Genomic DNA, 27,542 nt, shown 5'->3' on the forward strand with positions numbered 1-27,542 from the left:
CATTGGGAGGGGTTTTGAGCAGGCAATTTGCACAGCTGAGCGAGCACACGCCATGGGAGGCCAGCCTGGGTGCCTGCCTGCCTGCCTGCTTGCCTGCCTCACGCTCCTCCTCCTTCTCCTTCCTCGCGCTCTCTCCTTCTTCTTCTTCTCCCAGGAAGGATGGCCAGCACTTTGGGGGGGGGGAGTTGACGGTGCGAAAATGGAGCAGTTTCCCACCTGATCTGCCGCTCATCTCTCCTTCTTTCTCTTTCTCTACCCCCCCCCCCTGTCTCTCTTTCTCTACCCCCCTTCTCCCTCTTTCTGACTCAGCCAGGCTGTATATAACTGCCTTCCTTGGACCTGATAATCCCACCAAGCTCAGCAGGCAGCCGCCTCACCGGACCTCCTTCCTCCTCCTCTGCTCTGATCCTGCAGCTCAAGCCTCAGCAGCTGGGAGGCTCCTCCTTCCCAGTTTAGGAACCAGTTGCACTTCTTCGGCATCTTCGGCCTTCCTTCGGCCGTGGGCTTGCCTTCGGTCGTGGGCCCGTTTTTGGCCAAAGGTGGGCCCAGGCCGAAGGCGAGAGGAGGTGGGGGGGTGCGCACGCACACATGCGCGCACCCCCAGGAGCACCTCAACTGTGCCCCCCAGAGGATGGCACCACAGGCAAGTGCCTAATTTGCCTCTTGGTTGAACCGCCCCTGACAGGAGGTGATGTGTTATATGTGATGCTTTTCAGATTCCACCAGATGCATTCCGCACCTTGTATGACTGGGTCCTTGCCAGTTTTGAAATTAGTCTTTCCCTTCTGTCCCTACTCTATGGCTCAAATACATAGAAATTAGGTTTCTTAACTAAGAGCTGCCCAAGAATGAGATGTTTAAGGTATTCGGTATACTTCTGTTTATGTTTCAGGATTAGTGATGGAAGGCACTAACTTTTCAGTGACTGATTTCCTCAAAGATCATCTCCAAGAGCTGCTACTTTGCATTGGATTGTAAATTCTCCAATGTGGACAAGAGCTTTCTGGCAATGGAAAAAGCTGCCTCAGAGTGTGGTGGGGTGTCCTTCTCTTGAGGTGCTTAAATGGAGGCTGGATGACCATCGGTTGGGAGTGCTTTAATTGTGCATTCCAGCAAGTGATAGACTGAATGATGATGATGATTAGTAATAATAATCATCATTATGACTTCTTTTTAAAAATGGACCAGTTTATGAATGTGTTCCCAGAAAGAGCTATTACCGTTTTTCATGATTCTATCATTGGTTATTGGATGTGCAGTGAAAATAAACACACTGGGATGTTAATTAATCTGTTAATATTAGGAGATGATTATCAGTTTACTTATATTTGGCTCTATCTTACATGATCGAGTTGGAGTTGTTTTGATGGTATATCCCTTCATAACAGAGGGATGCACTGGATGGCCTTTATGGTCTCTTCCAACTATGATTCTCTTGGTGGCTAAAATTAGAGTTCTTCCAGGGACCAGCTGAGAGAGATGCAGTTCAGGAAGAGCCAAATAGAACCACACAGCTTCCTTTCTGCCGCAGGTTAATGGAATGGTTGGTGCTCCATGACCGCTGAAGAAGAGAGGGCCCAATGGAGTGATAAAATTATGCTGCTTCCCAACTGTTCCTCTCTTGCAGCCAAATGGATTAGAAAACATACAGACAAAATGTTAAGTTCTATATTGCTGTCTATTTAAATGTAATTCTCCACACATTTAAAAGCCTTTGTGATGCAAGTTTTTTTTCCTTTTCAATGATAGTCAGTGCCAAAGAGTCTCAGTTAAAATCTTCAACATGTGGATGCTTGCGCAGCAAAAAGAAAATTGACAATTTGAAGAGGCAGCAGAGTACAAGAGTACAATTCCCACGGGGGTATGTTCAAGGAAGCCCAGCTTGAGCAAAATGGTCATAAAGAATGGTGTAATGCACAGATGCGAGGGATAATAAAGAATTTGCTAGAGTGTTATTCAGCCACTTTGGACATTTATTTCTTCTTTTCCCCCCAGCCTCATTTTTGTCTACACACAGCACTTCTTGAATATATAGCCTCTTAAGTGAGAGAAACTTTTTAACAGAACACAGAAGTTCCCAAATCATGTGTTTTCTTTTTTTTTAAAGTTTGAAATAAACACTTAATGGGAATGAGGAAGAGAGAAGAGTATTGTAAAGCAGAGCATCCCCCAACATCCCATCCTGAGTTATTGTGGAAGAAACAATTGTGCTAGAAGCCATGTGTGTGCGTGTCTGCATATTGCCTGTCACTTTGTGGCACCCTATGCATTTCAAAGTGGTTTCTTAGGCTTCATGCTCACAACTAAAGAGAGACTGAGGATTTCGGAGACAAACAAGTAGTTGTGCTACAGTCACTGTCTCAAAGGAAGAGGCAGGCAGCTGATGGCAAAGAGAGAGAGAGAGGCTGAGGATACTTATATGGTGGGGCCTTGAGTTTGTTTCCATGGACACCAAAATCTATATATGCTCAAGTCCCATTATATACAATGGCATGTTGAAATGATGTCCCTTATTTTAAAAATCTTCAAAACATTTTGCTTTTGGGGGTGAGAGATTTTCAAGCAGTGGATGGTTGAATCCATTAATACAGAATCTGTGGAAATGGAGGGCTGACTGTATATGTAGATACAGGTAGAATATGCCTATTCTGGAATTTCAAAAGACTCCAAAATTGTGTTGTCGGAGGCTTTCATGGCCAGAATCACTAGGTTGCTGTGAGGTTTTCAGGTTGTGTGGCCATGTTCCAGTATATACACCCCACTTGCCTCATTTACAACAAACCTCTGAACAAACCTCTGAAGATGCTTGCCCAGTTGCAAGCGAAACAGCAGGAAAGACTGCTACTGGAACATGACCATGCAGCCTGAAAAACTCACAGCAACCCACTACTCCAAAAATGTTCATCCAGGTAACTGAGAGGGTGAGACCTTTACTTTCTGATGTTTCAATGTGCACAAACTTTGTTTCAAGCCCAACATTATTAAAATACTGTGTATACATTTATCTTCAGACTATGGGTACAGTAGAGTCTCACTTATCCAACATAAACGGGCCGGCAGAATGTTGGATAAGCGAATATGTTGGATAATAAGGAGAGATTAAGGAGAAGCCTATTAAACATCAAATTAGGTTATGATTTTACAAATGAAGCACCAAAACTTCATGTTAGACAACAAATTTGGCAGAAAAAGTAGTTCAATACGCAGTAATGCTATGTAGTAATTACTGTATTTATCAATTTAGTACCAAAATATCACAATATATTGAAAACATTGACTACAAAAATGCGTTGGATAATCCAGAATGTTGGATAAGCGAGTGTTGGATAAGTGAGACTCTACTGTATTTATGAATTTTGTGTTTAGAGTAGGATCTCACCTCCAAGATACCTCATTATAGACATAAATGTCAGTGTAAAGGTAAAGATTTTCCTTTGACAATAAGTCTAGTCATGTTCGACTCTGGGGGGTGGTGCTCATCTCCATTTCTAAGCTGAAGAGCTGGCGTTGTCTGTAGACACCTCCAAGGTCATGTGGCTGGCATGACTGTATGGAGCGCCGTTACCTTCCTGCCAGAGCGGTACCTGTTAATCTACTCACATTTGCATGTTTTTGAACTGCTAGGTTGGCAGAAGTTGGGGCTAACAGTGGGACTTCACTCTGCTCCCTAGATTTGACATTATGATCAGCAACCTTATGATCAGCAAGTTCAGCAGCTCAGCAGATTAATCCGCTGTGCCACCAGGGGCTCCATATATCAATATAGGTATTCTAAAATGGGGGGGGGGAACACCTATATGTCAATATAGGTATTCTAAAATGGGAGGAAATCCAAAATATAGAAAACTTTTGGTTCCAAACATTTGTGATAAGGGATACCCAAACTGCAGCCTAACACAAACCAATATGCCATACTAACTTCCAAGTTCTCCCTTAAGTTCTACATATCTAGATTGTAGAATTTAAACAGTTCAACAACATTTTGACTGCTGTGGCTCAATGCTTTGGAATCCTGGGAGTTGTACTTTGATGAAATGTCCATACTTTGGCAATGAAGGCTCAAGACCTTATAAAACTAGCACTCCTTGGCTTAATGTTACCCATTCCATAGCACTGAGCCAACTCAGTTCAAGTGGTGCATTCCTTCTGCAATATAGATTCACCCTTAGTGGGTGTGTCCAGGCTGTAGAATTAATGTAGTTTAGCATCCCTTTGCCAATATCCGCTGCATAATGGAGGAAGGTAGGGAGTTTCAGAAAAACATCTATTTCTGTTTTATTGACTATTCTAAAGCCGTTGACTATGTGGATCATAATAAAATGTGGCAAGTTCTTGATAGTATGGGGATACCAAGTCACCTTGTCTTTCTCCTGAGAAATCTGCATAATGACCAAGTAGCCACAGTAAGAACAGACCACGGAACAACAGACTGGTTCAAGACTGGGAAAGGACTATGGCAGGGCTGTATACTCTCCCCCTACCTATTCAACTTGCATGCACAACACATTGTGCTATGTGCGGGCTTGATGAATCCAAGGCTGGAGTTTAAATGGCTGGAAGAAACACTAACAAACTTAGGTATGCAGATGATACCACTTTGATGGCTGAAAGCGAGGGGGAGCTGAGGAGCTTCATAACTTCTTTCATAAGTGAAAGAAGAAAGTGCAAAAGCTGGGTTGCAGTTAAACATCAAGAGAACCAAGATGACGGCAACAAGACCGACTGATAACTGACAAATCAAGGGAGAAAACATGGAGGCAGTGACAGACTTTGTATTTCTAGGCACGAAGATCACTGCAGATGCAGACTGCAGCCAGGAAATCAGAAGACGTTTACTTCTTGGGAGGAGAGCAATGGCCAATCTCAATAAAATAGTGAAGAGTAGAGACATCACACTGGCAACAAAGATCTGCATAGTAAAAGCAATGATATTCCCCGTAGTAACCTATGGATGCGAGAGCTGGACCATAAGGAAGGCTGAGTGAAGAAAGATAGACGCTTTTGAACTGTGGTGTTGGGGGAACATTCAGAGAGTGCCTTGGACCGCAAGATCCAACCAGTCCATCCTCCAGGAAATAATGCCCTTCTGCTCACTGGAGGGAAGTATATTGGAGGCAAAGATGAAGTACTTTGGCCACATCATGAGCAGACAGGAAAGCTTGGAGAAGGCAATGATGCTGGGGAAAATTGAAGAAAAATGGAAGAGGGGCCGACCAAGGGCAAGAGGAATGAATATTATCCTTGAAGTGAGTGGCTTGACCTTGAAGGCGCTGGGGGTGGCGAGCTCTGGAGTGGGCTGGTCCATGAAGTCGCCAAGAGTTGCAAGCAACTGAACAAATAAACAAAGCATCCCTTTAGCTTAGGCATGGGCGACCGGCTGTTAGGAATTGTGGAAGCTGAAGTCCAAAACACTCGGAGAGAGGGCCGAAGTTTGCCCCTGCCTGCTTTAACTGAATGCTATGGATATTTGAGATCTGCAGTTTGGTGCTCGCAGCACAGAAAGCTCAAGAGTTTGTAAGGGAGAACTTGGAGACAGCGAGGCGATATGAGTATGAGCTTTGAGTCAGGCGACACAAGAGTCCCCACTCGGTGGTTTTCTCGGCGGCAAAGGTTGCCAGGGAGATCACGGTGGCCAGTTCTGCCTGCGCTGGGGAGTCCTCCTCCTTGGGGAGGGAGGGAGGCGGGCGCTTGTTTCCCAATGGACCGCAGAGGCGCCAAACGAGTCCGGCCAGGTAGCCCGGCGCAGATCCTTGTAGCCAAGACAAACAAGGGCCCCTTGGACTCCTGCGCGGCCTTGGCCCGGGGCTCGGCGGCGGTGCCAGCGGCTGCCTTGCCTTCTCCCTCCTCCGGTTATGCAACGGGGCAAGAGCAGGGTTCCTCCTCCAGTGCCGAGGAGCCCCTTCGCTCGCCATGAGCCGCCCCGAGGAGCCCGCCAACCCCAACTTGCTGCCGGACGAGGCGCCCCAAGTGAGAGCCGCCGTGGCCGCCTTGAGGCGCAGAGCCCAAGAGGAAGCGGAGAAGGAGGGAGGAGGGGGCTTGCACCCCCTGCCGCCCTTCCTCCTCAGCGACGCCCACTTGGTCCGCTTCTTAAGGGCTCGGGATTTCGACGCAGAGCTGGCCTGGAAGGTAAGGAGCCAGCCCCACCCTCTACAGGCCTGGCATGGGCAAACATCGGCCCTCCAGGTGTTTTGGATTCCAAAGCATTGAGACAAAGCAGTCAAAGCGGCGTCTAACTGCTTACATTATACTCTCTAGATACGTAGAACTTGAGGGAGAACTTGGAAGCCAGTATGGCAGATTGGTTTGAGTGTTAGGCTACAGTTTGGGTCAGGGCCATAGCCAGAAAAAAATATTCTTGGGCAGAGGGGTTGAAACTTTTTTTTTTTTAGCAAATCATGAAGAGTAGTTCCATAACACAAAATAATTTAGAAATCAGGCTCCATCATAAACTTCAGTGGACACTCAAGACAGATAAACTTCAGTGGATACTCATGGGGATTTGGTTAACCAGTTAAAATTCATGAGTAAACCTGTTTTTTTGTTTTTTTTTAAATAACCTGAAAATATTTGGGGTGTTTGAACTCCTACCCCCCCATCCGCTTGGCTACAGCCCTGGCTTGGGTATCCCTAATCACAAATGTTTGGAACCAGAGGTTTTCTATATTTTGGATTCCCCCCTCCCCCCCCCCCCCCCCAATTTTAGAATACAGTAGAGTCTCACTTATCCAACACTTGCTTATCTAACATTCTGGATTATTCAACGCATTTTTGCAGTGAATGTTTTCAATACATCATGATATGTTGGTGCTAAATTCATAAATACATAGCATTCCTACATAGCATTACTGCATATTGAACTACTTTTTCTGTCAAATTTGTTGCATAACATGATGTTTTGGTGCTTAATTTGTAAAATCATAACCTAATTTGATGTTTAATAGGCTTTTCTTTAATCCCTCCTTATTATCCAACATATTCGCTTATCCAACATTCTGCCGGCCCGTTTATGTTGGATAAGTGAGACTCTACTGTACCTATATTGACATATATCTGTAATGAAGTATTTTGTAGATGGGACCCTACTCTAAACACAACATTTATTAATACCCATAGTCTGAAGGTGAATGTATACACAATGTTTTTAATGATGTTGGGCCTGAAACAAAGTTTGTGTACATTGAATCATCAGCACCTTTGGGCTGTGAGCTTGGCCCAGAGTTAGGCTTCCTTGGCACATCTTTTCCCTTCCTTCTTTTCTACACTGCCACTATCCTACAAAGTTCCTGAGAGGACTACAAGATCTCTACCATAAGTATTACTACCTTGAAGTCACACCACAACAACTTCGAGACTCGTGCCAATTCTGCTGATTTGCTGGGGACACATTCATACTGTAGGATTAATGCAGTCTGACCCCACTTTAACTGCCATGGCTCAATGCTATGGAATCATGGGGGTTATAGTTTCACAAGGTCTTTAGCCTTCTCTGCCAAAGAACATTGGTCCCTCACTCAACTCCAACTTTCAGGAATCCCTAACATTGAGCCGTGGTGGTTAAAGTAGTGTCAAACTTCATTAATTCTACAATATAGATCAGGCATAGGCAAACTTCGGCCCTCTGTAAGCTGGTTGGGATTTCTATGAATTGACATCCAAAACACCTGGAGGGCTGAAGTTTGCCCATGTCTGGTATAGATGTATCCATGGATTCTACCATCCAAAGCCTAGAAGACCTCTGCCATAAGTAGAAAGGCCTTGAAGTCACACAACAATAACATCAAGAAGGCTGTCAATTCTTTTTATTTACTCGGGGGGGGGGGGGGGGGGGGGGATCGAAGGATAACTGTAGGACAGCAGTCACTGTCCATCATCTCCTCTAAAAAAAACTTTCACACGACACTATTATACACTATATAGTACTATTACTCCACTTTAACTGCCATGGCAACATCCCATCGAGTTCTGAGTTTTGCAGTTTAGTCAGCTTCAAGAGTTCTTTGGCTGAAAATCCTCAATTGTTGTCCATCAAGTCATTTCTAACAAATGTATCATGTGATTTTCAGAGGACGAGAGAGCATGACTTGCTTAAGGTCACCCTGTGGCTTTTTGAGGCTGATCCCTGGTCTCCAGAGTTTTCTAACATTCAAATCATGATGCCATGTTGGCATTCTAAACCACAAACCCCAGGATTCCTTAGGATGTTGTCGTTAAGAGTAGAGTAACTGTGTAGTATGACAGATACCATACAAATACAAAACGTTGGTCTCATTTTACTGCCAGGACTGATTCTACAGAATCCTGGGTTATGCACCAAAATTCTAAATGTCTCTTCAGCCTACAAATTCCTCCATATCCTACAACATTTCAGAAAGGAATTCCAGGACATTGTCTCGCCAACCAACCTTAGAGTAAATAATAGAGATAGAAATTATGATCCTAGTATTTCACAGAATGAAGCCATGGTCTTTAAAGTTGGATCCAAGTATTATTATTGTGTAGTGTGAAAGAAACAGTTTTTCTGGGCCAAAGGTCACTCCTTGGGGTGCATCCTCACTATAGAATTAATGCAGTTTACACCACTTTTACTGCCATGGCTCAGTGCTATGGAATCATGGAAGTTGTAATTCAGTGAGTCACCAGTACTCTTTGGCAGAGAAAGCTGAAGACCTTGTAAAACTCTAATTCCTGTGGTTATATAGCAATGAGCTATGGTTAAAGTTGTATCAGCCTGCATTAATTCTACAGTGTAGATGTACCCCTCTTTGGTTCAGCAAAGGCATACGGGATGTGTCTAAATGGATAGAAAAGTAGTATTGTCTTCCTCACCTTTGGATTCAAACTTTAGGATTGCTTCATTCGGGGCAAATTTGCATGTTAAGCAGCAGGAAACATTTTCTAGCCAACTCTTTTCCCCCTGTGTATAAGGCAAAGGGTGTTAGTTTGTTGCAGGAAAAGCAAGTCCTGTGACACCTTAACCAGAGCTTACCAAATTGTGTGTTGCAACATATTCATATGCCAGCTGCAGTGTGTTTCATGAACATAACAAGAAATCTCTGAGTTTATGTGAAATAAGCAATACCAACTTGTAGCTGTTTTTACACAGCAAAGATGCCAATTAGTATTAATAACATTATTAATGTTAGTGTTAATACTAATTCATAAATGACAAACATCTTGGAATGGTAGGTTATCTTAGAAATCATATATATATTTTAAAATGAATTAAAGGTTTTCATGAGATATGAATGTATCTCTTATAGGGGTTGGTTTAACTTCTGGTTTGCTAGTAAAACTGAAATACTGTGTCACGAGATGATGCCTGTCTAAAAAGAAATATTACCAACATGAAATGTTTGGAAAGCACTCCCTTAACCACAGAATAAGTTTTGTTTTGCAAAAGCTTCAATAACCTTGATGACGTGTGCTTCAGATAAAGTAGGCTGAAAATCTGCAAAAGCTTGTGCCAAATAAAGCTTTTTTAAAGTGCCACACAACACTTTTCATCAGATGAAAACATGCATTTATTTCCTGTTTTTCTTCCCCACACATTCCTTTGGAAATGTAAACAACTCAGGGAGTCTCCCAAAGCCAGAATCTCCCTGTGTACACAAATCACGCAGATCAAGGTACAGTATGATAGGAACCTTGCAAAAAGAGTGGAGGCAGTGGTGGTATAGAGATTGTGTGATGAGCCGCACTTGCTGAAGTTTTTCCTTCTGAACAGTTATTAATGACACAGGAACCTTCTCTAGTTTTCACTTGGACCCTGTTCATTGCAAAAGATTTGAAAGTATTTTACTGAAAGAAATTTTAAAATTATTATTTATATCAAACATCACATTGTGCAAGACATAGTTTATCATTGCAATAAGGAGCAGCAGAAAAGAAAAACAAACAAGCCCAAGCCTTTAATGAAATAATCTGAAGAACTGGGCAGGATTCTGATATGGCAGGAGTCTCTCTGGTGCCTGACAGATTACGAACTACACTTAAGAAGATAAATTGCAGCTCCCTGGTTTGTATATATGTAAATTTTCAACTGTATTGAAATGCTTTTAAAGTAAGAGTATAAATAAACATAGCAATAACAACAACTACCAGAAGCCCCAAGCAGCAAGCATCTTCTCCTTGCTTCTCTGTGTTGCCAGTATGGAGTCCCCCAAATCTCACCATATGATGCAGGGCTACTTCCGGCGGGGCTCCATCAGGCTGCATGCCAATAGTCCAGAGGACTCCTCATAAAAGAAACCAAAGTGGAAGAAGAAGGAAGCAGGGGAGAGCAGGGAAAAGTCTTGGGAAGTGATCCCAGGACCCACAATGGTAAGGGAACGCAGTGTGACACTGCCCCACAGTTTACCTTGCTGTTCCCCAGCTTCTCAGCCTCAATGTGATGAGGTCCTTAGTCTTTTAGGTTATACAATGTTGTTGTTGTTTTTGTTGTTGTTGTTGCTACATCTAGGTAATAAATATTCATGAATAACCACAAAAGGCTGTGTTGGTCTTTTTCAAGTTTTATAATTTGCTTCGCCTATAGTTAATGTATGCACACTAAGTAAAAAAAATTGAGATCTTAAGATCACTGGATGACAAACAAGACAGGAATTAGGAATCAATTTATTTAGGCCTAAATCCATTTGCTAAAGTAGAGTAGAGACATTGTCAAATGGTAAATCAGAACTAGAGTCATATTTAAATGATTCTATTCTACCTGATACTAGCAACTGGATTTAGGGCATGTGTAGCAATTGTGGTATCATCCAAATATTGTTGAACTGGAACTCCCAGCATTCTTATGGACTTCAGTCTTATTTATTACATCTTGTATCCTGATTTGTTGCCAAAATCACCCTAAAGACAACTAATAAGAACAATTTTAAAAATGCAATTGAATTACCAATATTGTATTTAAATCTATTTAAATCCTCTTTAATAGTCAGTCAATTTAACAGCCAAATATCTGTCTGAACAAGACATGTTTTATATATTTTAAAAGTGTTTACATATTGCTTTTCTCTCCACTGAAAGTGATTTGAAGTCCTTCTAAGGGTAAAGGTAAAGGTTTCCCCCTGACATTAAGTCTAGTCGAGTCTGACTCTGGGGGTTGGTGCTCATCTCCATTTCTAAGCCGAAGAGCTGGCATTGCCCATAGACACTTCCAAGGTCATGTGGCCAGCATGACTGCATGGAGTGCCTTTACCTTCCCACCGGAGTGGTACCTACTGATCTATTCACATTTGCATGTTTTCCAACCGTAGGTTGGCTGAAGCTGGGGCTAACAGTGGGAGCTCACTCTGCTCCCCGGATTTGAACCACCAGCCTTTCGGTCATCAAATTCAGCAGCTTAGCGGTTTAACCTACTGCGCCACCGGGTGATTTGAAGTCCTTGTAATCACTGGAATGTCCATAGCAGTGTTCCCAGTAACACAATAATTCAAATTTAGTTTATTAAGTGTCCTGATGAAATGTCACGCTAATGATATGTCTTACCTATTCATTTTATACATACATACCTTTATCACCTACTTCTAGTCACATGCATGCAGACATACAGTAATACTCTTCTGACATGAATACATGAAAAGTTGGGGGGAGGAGAGAAATACAGGTTTCTCTCTTGCCTTTGATGTTGGTTGGGATATTATATTTTAATGTGGTCCTGCATGCAGGTAAGCATCCATAATGGCTCATACTTAAAATATGCTAGGGAATACTGCTATGGTTTTACTGGTACCTTGTCATTCAAACTCCCAACTTGCAAACCTTTCATGGCAGAGCAATTACAGATTCACCATTAAAATAGAGCAAACGATTACAGCTGTGAATGGCAACATTGATTTTATTCATATGAGGTTACAAACCAAGCAATATGTCTGGTCTCTGGCCTCAGTCCTCATCAGATCAATAACATATTTATGTGCACTTGCATTCTTTACTGCTCTGACGATGACAGAAAATCTATTATCTCTACTACACGAAGCAGCTTTCCTTTGACATTCTGAAAAATTACAAACACAGAAATGGTATTACAACCTGGAAAGACAACATACATATTGCTATGCTTTGTTTCTATGCATATTAGAAAATAGTTCATTCTGACTGAATCTGTATCTCCTTGTTTCACAATATGTCTTCCTATAATCAGCACACATCCTGTTCCAGGACACATCCTCCTTTATAGCAATTACTGATTTTCTTGTGGCATTGCAATGTGCTGTTAGTTATTCAGTTATTGTGACATTAGCTATTCAGAAAATGTATAAGGAAATAAGTTACCTACCTACCTACCATCTATTTATGTACACAACTCAACACAGAGATTCAGGAACTGAGCAACAAATGTCCTTGCAGAAATGACATGTTACAATTGCTTAGAAGATTCCTGTTTTCCTTCCTACTGGAAGATTTCTTTCTTTATGGCAAGAAACCAAGTTTTGATGCTTTTCAGCAATTTAGGGGATTTGCTCACGAACTTGAGAAGATGTGCAGACCATAGGAAAGAACTGCAAAATTCCTAGGACAGAAATTTAGTTATTGATCATTTCCTCTTGATCAGTAATTATACCAGGAATAGTCTAAGTGTGGCCCTCAACTGCCTTTGGTTTGAAACTCCCAGCATTCTTTACTATCCTAGGTGGGAGTGATGGGAGTTGCAGTTCAACAGTATCTGAAAGGCTACACTTTGCCCACTCCTGCTTTACATTTGTCACAGTTTTAACCAAAAGCAAGACCTGACCCACTGTTGTGCCACCAGTAGTTTTCCCTTCTGTTTTTGAAAAAAATATATGATTATTTTGAAAGACCTTTCTTCCCTTTTGCATAATCTTAAAAACTGAAAATGACCCATAATAATAACTGGGCACTTTCCAGCTCTTTGTGTTCCTCATCTGCTGATGTTATGTCTGCAAAGACCAAAGAAATGGCTCCATGCCAGTCAATTTTCTTGCATCTAGTACTAGTACAGAGTGTTCACAACTGCACTGTTATTATTATTATATTTATTTATACCCATTTTATCTCCCCTGAAGGGGACTCAAAGTAGCTGTTCTGCTCTTTACAGTGAGATACAGTGGCACACAGTGCAATAACTCATGGTATTGCCCTATGGACCTCTTCCCATACCAGACCATATTGTAGCTAAAACAACAGAAAGTTTGACAAAATCAGAATTATAAAAAAACCCCAGCAACTGAAATAATGTATGCAATTGTAGAGATGCAGACAAAACCACATGAATTAAGTATCATTGTAATTGGGTGATAATGATCACTCTCACCAAAGCATATGCTCATTCGAAGGTTCAAAAAGTCAGTTATCACAGAGTTTTATCTTTGTAAATATATTGATAGAGTATATATGTAAGATGGGCTTTTGGAAAATGTTTTTGTGGTTAAATCAAATCAAATTACAGGGACATTTTTTTATGAATAATAATAAATTTCTGCTGAAATACTTCATAATTTTTAGACTTCGATTTTGGTGCCATCTCCTTGTACGGTGTCACCCAGTATGGTTTGCATTCCCCACACCCCCTTAGTGATGCCACTGATGCAGATCCAAATAGCTGCTGCTGCTCAGTCGTTTAGTTAGCATAACTAATCCTGAATTAAACACTGCTCTATTTTTATATGGCTTGAATTCTTTAAAAAGCGGGTGCTTTAATTTATAGCATGGTGGCCATGATTCTGTATCACCTATGTGGCTACATAACCATCCTAGCACTGTAAATACATACTAGGCATGGATTTGAATTCTAGGTTATGCATTTGTGATGCCATAATGAATTTTGGCCACTTCTAAAGTAAAATACAAAAGATGGATGATATTTATTAGATAATGTTTTCAATGTGGATTGTGTGATTTTTTAAAACTGAGCTCCTACATGTTTGTAGGCAAGCTTAATGCAAATACTTTTACGTAGCTTACAGAACATGTTACCGCAAGACATTTTAACAGGTATTGCTACTATAGTTGCCAATTAAATAAAAGGATTATACAACATGGCGATTGTTATATCATAGTTATTGGCCAGGAAAGTTGAAATGAAATTTCTTATTACTGGGTGCTCAAAACAAACAGAAAAGACAGATATCATTGCTTATAAATTACTTGGAGGTATGAGACTGAGTTTTTTTATGGTGATGATGATGATCATGATGATCATGATCTACATGTATATTTTGCCTAGTTTATTTTGTCTGAACACGCAGTCCTGTTCTGGCTGCAGTTGACAGCAGAAAAAAAGGATAAGAAGTAAACACTTAGTAAATATTGAAAGTTCCATATGATTGATATGAAAGTTGCATATGAGATTCACTGTGAAATATGCATATAGCTTTGGGTACTTTTCATGTATGTATTTAGTAATAAGCAATATGTCATTTCTGGCAGGTCCCTTGCTATGTTCACAGCGTCCAGCATGGATGCACTTTAAATCTGGTTTCTGCCTCCTGAAGAATTCTGAGGTTTGTAGTTTAGAGAGACCCAGGACCTCTCTGTCTGAACCTCCCTAAACCACAAGCCCCAGAATTCTGCAGGAGGCAGAAACAGGATTTAAAGTGGATCCATGTTCTAGTGTAATGAGGTACAGTACACTATAGAATTTCCCACTGGACAGTGAAACTAAATGCAAATAATTTTGTCTATAAGACCTCTGTGCTGAAACAAAAATCTTCCCAGTAAGTGTTCCCAACAAGGAAAATCATAGTTTTAAACCCTTTCATCCACCTTTTGTTTTTCCTAAGTGAAGAGCTGTGCATAGTAATTTGCAAAGGAAAAACCCTAAGGATAAGTATACGAATGGCTAAGATGATGCCTAAACTTCTCTTCAATAATGGGCCTAGTAAATCAGATCAAATTTGTCGGCAACTACATATGTATATTTGCATAAATTTAATACTTTCCAAGGGGGGGGGGAGCCTACAATTCCAGTAACAGGAAGATGCATGTACAAGAACCATGGATGCTGTTTCAGAATAGCAAATTAAAGCTTTCAACCAAAGGTAGATCACAGAAATTGCAGAGGAAATAACCGTTCTGCTCTTGCATCAAAGATACTATTAAATTTCTACAAATTTTTGTTTGTTTTAGTTTTTCTGTGCTGTCTGGATTCTTGTTACATAATTTTGTACTTTGGACAGATTTGGCTAAAACAGTAACAAAATTATTTTGGGCTGTTTCAAAATGGCATTCAAATACCAATAGCTCAGCTCATAGAAGCCTTCTTCTCAGTGTATTTTATAATGGACCAATGTAACATACTATCTGCAATTTAAAAGGGATTCCTTTGAGTATGGTTAATGCTGTCATTATAAAAAAATCACTTGCTGTTAGCAAAAGAGTTACTGAAAAACAATTTAACCAAATGGAAAAGTTCAAGAATAATTTGTAGGGATTTATGTCTTCATCTGCAAGATGTAAGAGGCAATAAAAATTGCCAAAATATACACATGAGGTACAATGTGGTTCCTATTGGGGTAACAGCTCCAACACCGGGAGTGGGCTGTGGCGCAGGCTGATTAGTAGCCATCTGCAATAAATCACTATGACCAAGAGGTCATGAGTTCGAGGCCAGCCCCTGTCAGAGTGAGCACCCAACCATTAAAATAAAAAATAGCTCTGCTCGTTGTTGACTTAAGCAACCCGAAAGACAGTTGCATCTGTCAAGTAGGAAAATTTAGGGACCGCTTATGCAGGGAGGCTAATTTAACTGATTTACAACACTGGATGAGGAAGTACTCCATCAAAAAGGACTCGTTGTCACAATGAATGATGAAGCAGCAGCTCCTCCTGTGGCCGGAATCGAGCATACCCTCACAAAGCCAGAAGCTGGGAAGTTAAATAGCTTCTGTGTCTATCTGTGTTGTTTGTCTAATGGCATTGAATGTTTGCTATATATATGTACATTGTGATCCGCCCTGAGTCCCCTTCAGGGTGAGAAGGGCGGAATATAAATACTGTAAATAAATAAATAAATAACATATTTTTCTTTTATTACCTCTTCCTAAATACCAGAGGAAACAGGTATTCCTTTATCTGAAAAGAAAGAACATGATTGCTTCTAGACAAGGCTGCTTTTGTATAACCAGAAAAATAATTATATAGATTGAGTATCTCTTATCTGAAATGCTTGTGGTGTGTTATATTTTGGATGTTTTCTGATTTTGGAATACTTACATATGAGATATCTTGGAGATGGGAAGCAAATCTAAACATGTTTTGTATCTATCTTACACACCTAGCCTGAAGGTAATTTTGGCATGGCTAGGCAGTCAGGATTCTTCCTGCTTCCAAGGTGATTGATTGGCTATGTCTTTGGATGCCATGTGGGACCAATCTGGCATCCAGGACACTGAGTCAGTTGGCTTGCATTAGAGGTCAGTGTAGAAAAGCCCTTAGTATAGATCTACTTATTATATTTTGTTTAATCTTGCTTTGGGTATTAATGTTATATATCACATTTTTGCATTGCTCCTCTTTGAAGAAATTTAGGAAATTAACACAGAGCTTACCCATTTTAATATTACAATAGAAGCATATTAGTGTGGGATGCACTGTCACAAAGACACCCAGTGAGAATCAAGTCTGATGATAAGTCCATATTCAGAACTTCCTGCTTCAAGTCAGACAGTGAACTAACAGTTTTTCAGAGATGTCTAAATGTATGTTCCCAATATCCCTCTGGATGAAGTTGTCCACCCCACTCTTTTTTGGTTTAATTCTTGGCAATCTGGAGTTCTTATGTTTTGATACTGGATGAGGGTATAGTGAAGCAGTGAAATACAGTTGATCCGCCACATTCACTGGGGTTAGGGGGACAGGGCCTCCAAGAAAGTGGAAACCACAAACTTTTTTTGACATGAGAGAACACCTCCCAAGGAATCTGTAGATGTTTCAGTGCTCTATGGTAAAAATCTGCCAGACATTGAACATAGAATTTGTTGTCGAAGGCTTTCATGGCTGGAATCACAGGTACATATATACCTCACAACCACTGAGGATGCCTGCCATAGATGTGGGCGAAATGTCAGGAGATAATATTTCTGGAACATGGCCATACAGCCCGGAAAACACACAATAACCCTGACCATAGAATTGCACTGAATGACAGAGATTCTTAGAGGGAAATTGCAGTGACAGCTTCCACTGGATGTTGACCATAGTGTTGCACTAGAAATTCTTTGACAGACCATTTCAGTCACATCTCCAAAAGTCAAACCTTCAAATATGGAGGGCCAGCTGTAAATTGTAAGCTTTTAATTGGTATAGAAATAAGAATTATAAGTGTACATCTAGCTACACTTTTTTCAGATGGCAACTGGTGGTGCTTGGAAATTGTTTACAAAAAATCTAAACTTTGTATATAAAGATTGATTGGCAGGGATGGGTGGAGAAATAGAAGATACAGGCAGATTTAGAAGTGTATGAATAATATTCTTGGAAGGCTTAATGAATTACGTTGTGGGCTAAAAATAGAATGGTAAGAGTTGGATTGTAAATCTTTTAAGTGGGTTGATTCATAGTAAATGCATTCAAATTATTAGTTTTTAGCTGTGCTGACTCATTTGCTAAATCTAAGAAGCCAGATGGTGGATGTTAGAAATTAGCCAAACAGAATTAATAAACTGTATCTGCATATGATTGCAAAATTCAATTAAAATACAACCCTATACATGTCTGCTCAGAGGTAATATGTTTTAAATCCTGTGGAACTTACTTCCAGATAAGTGACTATAGGAATTGTGCCCTGAATGAAAAATGTAGGAAACTAGTAGGGGGAAAGCAGTGTTCTTTTTTACAACTTTCTTACAAATTATTCCATAGGTATCTTGTTATTTCCTATCTACTTGTCTTTCTGTTAATTGCTTTACAGCTGTTGAAAAACTACCACAAATGGAGAGCTGAATGCCCAGAAATGAGTGCAGATTTACGACCCTACTCTATTCTCGGATTGTTGCATAAAGGTTACCATGGAGTTTTGAAAGAAAGAGACCCAACTGGAAGTAAAGTGCTCATTTATAGAATTGGTAAGTAACTTTTCTTGGGGCAGCACTATACATTTATACATCTTCCTTATATTTCAAAGTATAATCCTGTATGAACTCCCATGACATCAACAGTGTTGACATTATGGGTGTGATCAAATAACATTGAGAAGAAGGATCCCTAACCTATCATGAATGAGCTGTTTTCCACTGCAAGTACCAGCAGCTAAACAAACAAAATTCCAGCTCATAGTTGGTTTATTGTGTCATCTGGCAAAAAGTTGTGACCCAACCAGAAAAACCAAGAACAAACCTTACAACCAGGACCAGTTGAGTTGTGTTGCACTAGCACACTGCTTATTCACGACAAGCCAGAATTGCCACACATCTGAATGCACCCTCAGTTTATGATAATAGTTTGGAAAATTCCTTTTTACAAATACAGGTTGAATATCCCCTATCTGAAATCCTTGGGACCAGAAGTGTTTTGAATTTTGAATTCCGAGATTTTGGAATACTGGTACAGTAGAGTCTCACTTATCCAACGCATGTTTGTAGTCAATATTTTCAATACATTATGATATTTTGGTGCTAAATTCGTAAATACAGTAATTAGTACATAGCGTTACTGCGTATTGAACTACTTTTTCTGTCAAATTTGTTGTATAACATGATGTTTTGGTGCTTAATTTGTAAAATTATAATCTAATTTGATTTTTAATAGGCTTTTCCTTAATCCCTCCTTATTATCCAGCATATTCACTTATCCAACATTCTGCCGGCCCGTTTATGTTGGATAAGTGAGACTCTTCTGTTTTTGTATATACATACATATTGAGATATCTTGGAGACTGGGTCCAAGTCTAAACACAAATTCATATTTTTTTCATATCCATATTATATGTATATGTATATGTATATGTGTGTGTGTGTGTGTGTGTGTGTGTGTGTGTGTGTGTGTATGTATGTATGTATATATATATATATATATATATATATATATATATATATATATAGAGAGAGAGAGAGAGAGAGAGAGAGAGAGAGAGAGAGAGTATATATATGGTAATTTTATACACAATATTTTATATGTTTGTGCATGAAACAAAGTGTGTTTACACTGAATCATCAGAAGGCAAAGATGTCCCTTTTAGCCCCCAAGGTAGGCACTTCTGGATTTTGCAGTATTTTGGATTTCAAAATTCTGGATAAGGGATGCTCATACTGAATTTATTTTGTTACTTGTATTGTGTTTTAAAGTAGTTAATTGCTGCAACATATTACCATGAGAAAAAAGGTACAGTAATCTGTTTCATTACTTAGCTCATTACTTTGTTAACATTTTGAGGGAAAGAGGATGAGGATAACAGAAAGGCATATAATTTGACAAATGTGTATAGAAGGGCCTATAAAAGTGTTTTCTAAAAGTTGCCAAATGAACAATTAAACCAATAAAGTAATTTTTCTTCTACTTACTATATTATTTTTGAAACATGTTATTTGTTAAAATTGTTATAAAATAACAATACAAAGGTAACTCTGTTTGCAGCATGTTGTTTCCAAGCTGTTTATGATTCATGGATGACTAGATTGCCTTTCTGAGTAAGTTTATAATGCGGTGATTAATCGCAAATTGAGATTTGCTGCCTAGATAAATTTCTTTAAGACGTAGATGAACACAGTGCAATTGGATTATTTGTTAGTGGAACAAGATAAAGGAGCAGCCAGTCGAGGCATACTGAAGAACTGATTAATAATTGCAATTTTTAAGTTGCTGCTGAGATTAATGTTGTGTTACATTACTATTGTTTGACTGAACTGAATTGATGGACTAAGTTATATCCAGTTTATAACCAGGAGAGTGAAGACTGAGTCTTTACTTGAGTACACATGTCTCTCTTTCTTCCATTTAGCACGATGGGATCCAAAGAAGTTTACAGCATTTGATGTGTTTCATGTAAGTCTTATCACATCTGAGCTTATCGTAAGGGAGCTAGAGACACAGCAGAACGGTGTCAAGGTTATCTTTGATCTCCAAGGATGGAGATTTGCCCATGCCTTTCAGATCTCTCCAACAGTGGCCAAAAGGATAGCTGCTGTGCTCACAGTAAGTTCTGTGGTTTAGTTCTCGTTAAGCACCTACCTATGGTTCAATGAATATAAAAAAACCCTGATAAATTCCACATTTTATAAATTATAAATATTACAAAATAGTTTTAATACAATTTAATACTACATGGTTTAAGAATAGCAAGGTAAGCAATGGGTATGCAAAAACCATAAATTTGATCACATTGTAATCCACTGACAGTATTGTCTGAAGCATCACACTTTCATAATACCTAGTAAAATATCTAGTAAATAATAATATCTAGTAAAATATTAAAATAATATTTATTATCAGCATTTCTCAAGCAAACAAAGTGTATCATGCCTTCCTCAGTAATCTTTGTACCAAACCTCTAAGACAGATCTGTGTTATCTCCCTATTATTTCACAGGTCCTTCACTTTTATGGAGGTTAAAGATGCAGGACCCCCACAAAAGTGGGAAAAATCTGCTATTTTTCAGTCTGAGAGACCACTGCTCTAGAAATCTCTAGGACTTCCAGGGCATCAGTGGTCTACATCTGCCAGGCATTAATCATACAATTATGATGACAGACATAGCGATTCCTAGAAAAGTATTCTTTCTATGAATCTCTAGGTCTCCCAGTGTAACACTATGGTTAACTTCTGAAAGATGCCCATAGAGTAAACCTGGAAGACCTAAGGATTCTTAGAAATAACATATTAAACAAATCTGCGAGTCATCAGATCATCAATGTTAAACTTACAAATGTGAAGGGCCAACTGTATAATTAACTATATTCATATTTATATTATTTTTTAAAGAAATGTTATTTGTTGGATCCAAATCTAAGTGGAACTCTCCAAAGGAGCTAGGGAAGCAGGATTTGTGCTTTGTCCTTTCCACTGTGCCTCTTGTAAAGATGTCCTGAAGGACCAGAATATCCTCTGAAGCACCAAGAGGAGAACAACCTAGGTTGTGGGGGCTAGGAGCTATACATGTGGCTATAGGCCAGAAGTAGGGATCCATGGACCTCTCAAGTGTCACATGTGACCTGACGTCAACCTGTGATTCATCATGACAAGCTGCGTCATGTGGTTGAGTGACTTGTGTTGGAAATAGAATACCGTATATTTAGAATATGTCACTTTTTTTGTAAGCATAGTTTCTATGTATTTAAAAATGCAAATGTGTCCATGTCTAGGGAATTGTTCTGTATTTTGCATATTCTGACCATTGTTGAGGCTGGGTCAAGTGAATAACATCAACATTACAAAAATTAGAATCTTGCATTATGCTTCCTTTCTCATTTTTCCTCTTGGCAGGATTCCTTCCCCCTCAAAGTTCGAGGTATCCACTTGATTAATGAGCCTTTGTTCTTCCATCCCGTCTTTACCATAATTAAGCCCTTTCTCTCTGAAAAAATCAAGGCACGGGTGAGTGAATGTGAACATTTTTTTTCTTTAGAAATTCAAACATTAAACCTATTTGGCCTCAGTTGACTTTAACAGGATTACAATAAATGTGGGAAGAGCAGGAGACCAGCTCCACAGTTCTGCTGCTCATTTCATCATGGTTCACATACCTCCTGAAAAAGAGAGATTCTGCTGTTCTTGGAGGCTTTTTTAATTGTTTGGCAGGAGAGCTTGTTTAGACAAATGAAGCCCCCTTTTAAGGAAGTTCCTTCCCATGTGCAGGGGGTGAGAAATATGCAATGAGTGAGCCAGTGCTAGCATATTATTCCTGTTTGCATGTCTTTAACTCTACACAAACTATTTCCAAACAATTATACTGGTAACTCAACTGAACACAGATTACCATGCCCCATATTATTAAATGGCAGTGACGTGAATGTGGACACACTGAAGCATGCATGTTCATGTTGCCACCAATTACTAACATGGGGTGTGATCATCCCCCCTTTTTGGTATTTGCATGGAGTCCCGGAGCCTAACTGCCACAGATACAATTGGCATATTGTATCTCAAATCAGTTGTCTATTAACTTGAAATATTACTTTGAACTAACACTATTATTTAACATTTATTTGTGGCCAGCGGTGTGCTGGACTGTTCTGATTGGAAAGGATCCTCAAGCACCTTCAATACAATATAGTCTTTTGACTGAATGATCAATTGATTTTATATCCTGCATTTCTCCCAGCATGGGATTTAAGGCAGCATACAACAATTTAAAGACACAATATGGTTTTAAAAAATCCACTTCAAAGTTAAAACAAAATTTAGCTGACTTTGATTTTAAAAACACACACTGAAAACAGCATTAAAAAGAGATTTAAAGCAAAATAAAGGGCACTATACCACCCCATTCTTTAAAGGCTCTTATCTGTTGCAGCTAAATATCTCCTTAAATAAAAATATTGGATTACATAACTAGACCTTGGTGAATGGAGACCTCTGGAACATGGCCATACAGCCTGGAAAACTCTCAGCAACCCAGAAACCTCTGCCTTTTACCCAGGAAGTTACAATGAATCAAGTTCCAGAAATTCCTTTTCCAGCTTGCTAATAACTAGATCTCTTTCCCTTTTGGCTATTGCCATAATCACATGTTTATACTGGACTTGGCTTCATAGTTCACTGTGAATGATATATAGAAATGGGTGAGAGAGGTAGCTTTGACCTGCAAAAGTAAAATTTGAGGAGAAAGAAAAACTCTCTCCCTTTCCACTGGGCTTTGCTGAAGCCTTGAGCTGCTCTTTGTGTTTTCTCCAAAGGCTCAGTGGGAAGGGAGAAAAAGCAGCCTTTATTTGCCTTACCCTTCCCTTGGTTTTGCCTAGTTTCCAGGGAACTTGGCAAAGAGAGACTGTTCTTTTCCTCCTCTCAGGGGACTCGACAGAAGACAGAAGCAAAGTCACTGCTTTTTACAAAAGTCTCGCAAAGACTGAGAGAAAACATAGCTTTTAAATGTATCAATGTGTACCACAGAATGAACACCTGCTGTCACTTTTGAACAGTCTTCAAATATTAAAAGCAAGCAGTCCTTGAATGTGGAAAGCCTTCCTCTCAAGCCCACTTAACATTATGATTATTATGTTTCTAGAGGCTGCTTATTCTATCATAATTAACAAGTAGTTTGTGTCTGTCAGTCATAGAAGAAGCTAGAGAGGGTACAGATTTGATGCTGGAATGTAGATGATACCAAATTCCTATTATGCAAAGTATAAAAAAGGTAAATTTTTCCCTTGACATTAAGTCTAGTTGTGTCCGACTCTGGGGGTTGGTGCTCATCTCCATTTCTAAGCCGAAGAGAAATTGTCCGTAGACACCTCATGTGGTCATGTGGTTGGCATGACTGCATGGAGCACCATTACCTTCCCACCATAGCGGTACCTGTTGATCTACTCACATTTGCATGTTTTTGAACTGCTAGGTTGGCATAAGCTGGGGCTAACAGTGGGCACTCACCCCGAATTCGAACCGCCAACCTCTCAGTCAGCACATTCAACAGCTCAGTGGTGTAACCCACTGGGCCACCAGAGGCTCCATGCAAAGTATAGGTTTAGAATAAATAAAGAATTACACTTTTGCTCCTAAAAGTGCTTCATATCAACCTTTGGCTCTTTATATTGAAGACCTGTTGGCTGGGAGAGGACCAGTGTTGGGGAGTGAGAATGGAAAGAGCACAGAAGTTCGTTTTCTATCTCATCCATTTCCTCATATCTTCCCATGTTTTTATAGGAGTATGAAACTGAGTCATTCTCAAACACAAACCTGCCATCTTTAGCTCTCCTTTAGTCTTGCATTTTTTTCATGATTAAAAAGTTCCTAATGTACAAATTTCCTTATAATTACTGGTATTTAGTGATTTTGAATGTAAAATTTAGTTCTCATATTAACTAAGGTGATTGCCTTAGCAGTTCTTTTATTTGCAGTGTATACTCCTGGAATGCCTTTTGGATTATGGAATAAACTGGGCAAAGTTGTAAACAGTTCATCTCCTTGCAGATCCACATGCATGGCTGTAACTATTCCCAGAGTCTCCAACAGCATTTTCCGACCAGCATTCTTCCAGAAGAATATTGTGGCGAGGCAGCTTCCATGGAGGAGCTTTCCAAAGAATGGACTGACTTCATTATGGAATCTGAAAGTTATCTTCAAAGTATTTCTCTGCTTGGATAGTGCATTAAGAAGGGAGAAAATGTTTTGTGGGAGGACCTTAATGGCTAATTATTTAGAGGGAGAAGAGAGCGAAGGAGGGAAATTTAATCCCATGGGTCTCTGGAGCCAAGGTTTTGAGCTGATTCATATGCACATTGGCTCAGCCTCTTCACAACTTGTTGAGCAACAAATACAGGCAGAGACTTGACTTAGATCATTTGAAATGTCTATCTCAGAACAAAGTTACTGGAAAATGAAGTGAGAAATTCTTTTACATTTAGTGCTAAAGGGATATCTTTTTCCTTGAAGACTCTATGCAAGTTTGTTTGTATCATTGAACTGCTGTGCTTTGCAATTACTTTTCTGGACCACTGACCATACTGTCTGGATGATTCCAGAAATTCTAACCCCAAAAGACATATTTTCCGAGGCTACTACAACAGTCTTCCAGGAACCAGTTTACATGCCTTTGAAAAAGCAGGGTGAAATGGCAACAATGGCCTCCTACTTACCTTAATATCTTGTTCTTTGAACGTTGGTGCCTTTAAATCTGAAAACTATATATGTATAGCAAGGACAGACCAAATTGGCATAATGTAGTCCAATCTTTTTTTAAAGGCAGTCTAAATTGGAGACCTTTTCTGCTTTTTGTGCTAATGAATTCCATATGTTCAATACAGTTAGTGTAAAATAATTGTCTCTTTTCTCAGGCTTAAGCTTGCTGTCTATCAATGAAGCTACATTTGGGATATTGGAAAGGATTAAATATCAGCGAAGGTGCATCTGGGATACTGAACGGGACTGAACTTCTTTATAAATGGAAGGGGAGGTCTGGGAGCCAATTTCTTGTCCATGTGACCCTCTAAGAGCCACAAAAACTGCCAGAAGTGCCATATAATAAAATATATATGCAATTACAACCTATTCATGTTTACTCAGAAGTAACACTTGTTAATGGAACTTTTCTCAGCCTTTCTCAGCCCAATTCCGTTCCTTGGTTCTCACTTAGGGCCCTTCCACACAGCCCTATATCCCAGAATATCAAGGCAGAAAATCCCACAATATCTTCTTTGAACTGGGTTATCTGAGTCCACACTCAGATAACGTGGGATTTTCTGCCTTGATATTCTGGGATATAGGGCTGTGTGGAAGGGCCCTGAGTGAGACTTACTGCTAGCTAAGCAAGTATATACCCTATTTCCCTGAAAATAAGACATTGTCTTATATTAATTTTTTCTCCCAAAGATGCGCTAGGTCTTATTTTCAGGGGATGTATTATTTTTCCATAAAGAAGAATTCACATTTATTGTTGAACAAAAAAAATGAACATTTATTCTATACTGTACAGTAGTTGTCATCACAAACCAGCATAACCGGACAAACTGTGCATCCTATCAAGAATTTCTTGTTACTACCATTATTTCCATGTAAAACAATCTATGATAAGTATATTTACCAATCCTGCATGCTCTGGTGTTCTGTTTGGCGGGCATGCTTCCAAACAAAAACTTTGCTAGGTCTTACTTTCAGGGGAGGCCTTATATTTAGCAATTCAGCAAAACCTGTATTAGGTCTTATTTTCAGAGGATGTCTTATTTTCAGGGAAACAGGGTAGGACTACAGTCTACACTGATCATTTAATGCAGTTTGATGCTAGCTTCAAGTTGTGGTAGTCAAACAACAAACTCCCACAAAAGCTTGAGAAAGAAAGCCCGTAATGTGTATCAATGTTCTGCGGCTTGTGCATTCGTCATCTGGGCATCACACTATTTCAGGATTTCTTATATAACCACTTTCTTCAATACTGGTTTGAAACTGCATTAAATGATCAGTATAGATGAAGCCTTAGTTGCTATTTCAAGGTATAAATTTGCTAGGGTTAACAATGAAATGTGATTTTGGAAGCCATTTGGACAGTAAAACACTCTAGTGATTGTCTTACAGCTTTTAATGGCACCTACACATGTGATCTTTCAGGTGCAATTAGAATCCACCACATTGTCAGGCTACTCATTCTACTGTTGAATGGATCTTACTGTGAGGAAAGTCTTCATAAATGTTTGTTTTCTAAAAACCACATGCACTTTTAACAGATTATCAATACATAATCCCTGCCTTAGTGCCCTAAAGGAACCAGATCCTGCTTGGATGGAAGCCCAACAACAAAAGCCAGGTGGTATAGGCTATCTTTCAGAGGAAGGAAATCACAAAACCATCTCTGAGTATTACTTGTCTAAGAAAGCCAATGGAATTCATGGGGTTGCCATAAGTAAACATACAACTGGAAGGCACATACACACAATACATATGTCTCTCTCAGCTGATTTGGCAGCTGTTTTGTAATTAACACTGTGATGTCTAATTAATAAATCATAGACAACAGAGCCTTTTGGCTCAAAAGTGGGATATACATTTTCTAAATAAAATTTTTGAAATAATATATTTCTTCTAATTGTCTTCCATGTTTGTTTTATATGTACAGTAAGTGAACAGTGATCATCTTTGTAGTTTGTAATTTACTTGTATTTTTTAACTAGATAACATTTTTAGAATTAAAAATTGAGCATTGTAAGTGCAAAAAAATATAAACTGTGCATATAGTTTTGTACCTAGCATTTTCTCTTTTCAGCTAGAATACAGTACAGGCAGTCCCCAAGTTACAAACAAGATAGGCTCTGTAGATTTGTTCTTAAGTTGAATCTGTACATTTAAAAGTGTAACTTCAGAGATAGATAGATATCGAAATATATCCGGTTAAAAAAAAACTGGTTTACTCATGAATTGGTTAACCAGTTAAAATTCATGAGTAAACCTGTTTTTTTTTTTACCTGACACGGTTTTTTTTTGGGGGGGGGGGTTGAACCCTTAAACCCCTCCCCCTTTTTTTTCTGGCTATGGCCCTGGTCATAAGGTATACTAGATCAAAACATTAAGGTGGCACAAAACTTTTGTTGAGATTCTTGGGTTTTGGAAACTTTAAGTTTAATTGTTTCCTTAATTTGCAGGGCACAAATAATATGAAAAGTAGCATGCCAGAAGAAACTGCAATAGTATATTGCATCTATGTGAGTGTACTTACATGCCTTCTTTATAAAATAATAAAATAAATAAATATTATAAAATCTCATTTTATGTAATTTTGTATCCTTTATTAAAGAAATTAATTTTTCCAATAATCCTAGGTGTCCTGTCATGTATGTGTTTTAATCGACACTCATAGTATTGAAATACAGTGTTATTTCAAAACTGATTATTTCCCATTTTACTTCTAAAAGTAGTAAAACTTACATTGCATTTCCATCCAAACTTTATTAAAGGCCACAGGAACATATTGGGATGCAGCTTAAAAAATGTTCAGCTGGTTAAAAAAA

The 27,542-nt window shown here is 39.3% G+C and overlaps 1 protein-coding gene across 2 annotated transcripts; it reads left to right on the plus strand.

Moving 5' to 3' along the window:
• Nucleotides 1-5,653: 5,653 nt before the first annotated feature.
• On the plus strand, nt 5,654-27,347 carry ttpa (alpha tocopherol transfer protein). Of its 2 annotated transcripts, none has more exons than XM_062980329.1 (5): nt 5,654-6,126; nt 17,870-18,023; nt 19,895-20,088; nt 21,376-21,486; nt 23,946-24,086. In XM_062980329.1, the coding sequence occupies exons 1-5, from the start codon at nt 5,911-5,913 to the stop codon at nt 23,997-23,999; spliced, it is 729 nt and encodes a 242-aa protein (XP_062836399.1). In that variant the 5' UTR covers nt 5,654-5,910; the 3' UTR covers nt 24,000-24,086. The 2 variants fall into 2 exon arrangements, with proteins under 2 accessions (XP_062836399.1, XP_008106722.2); XM_008108515.3 differs by having other exon boundaries at nt 5,664-6,126; nt 24,019-27,347.
• The last annotated feature ends 195 nt before the right edge of the window (nt 27,348-27,542 follow it).

This window comes from Anolis carolinensis, chromosome 4 (genome assembly GCF_035594765.1).
Source record: "Anolis carolinensis isolate JA03-04 chromosome 4, rAnoCar3.1.pri, whole genome shotgun sequence".
NCBI classification, from domain to species: Eukaryota; Metazoa; Chordata; class Lepidosauria; order Squamata; family Dactyloidae; genus Anolis; species Anolis carolinensis.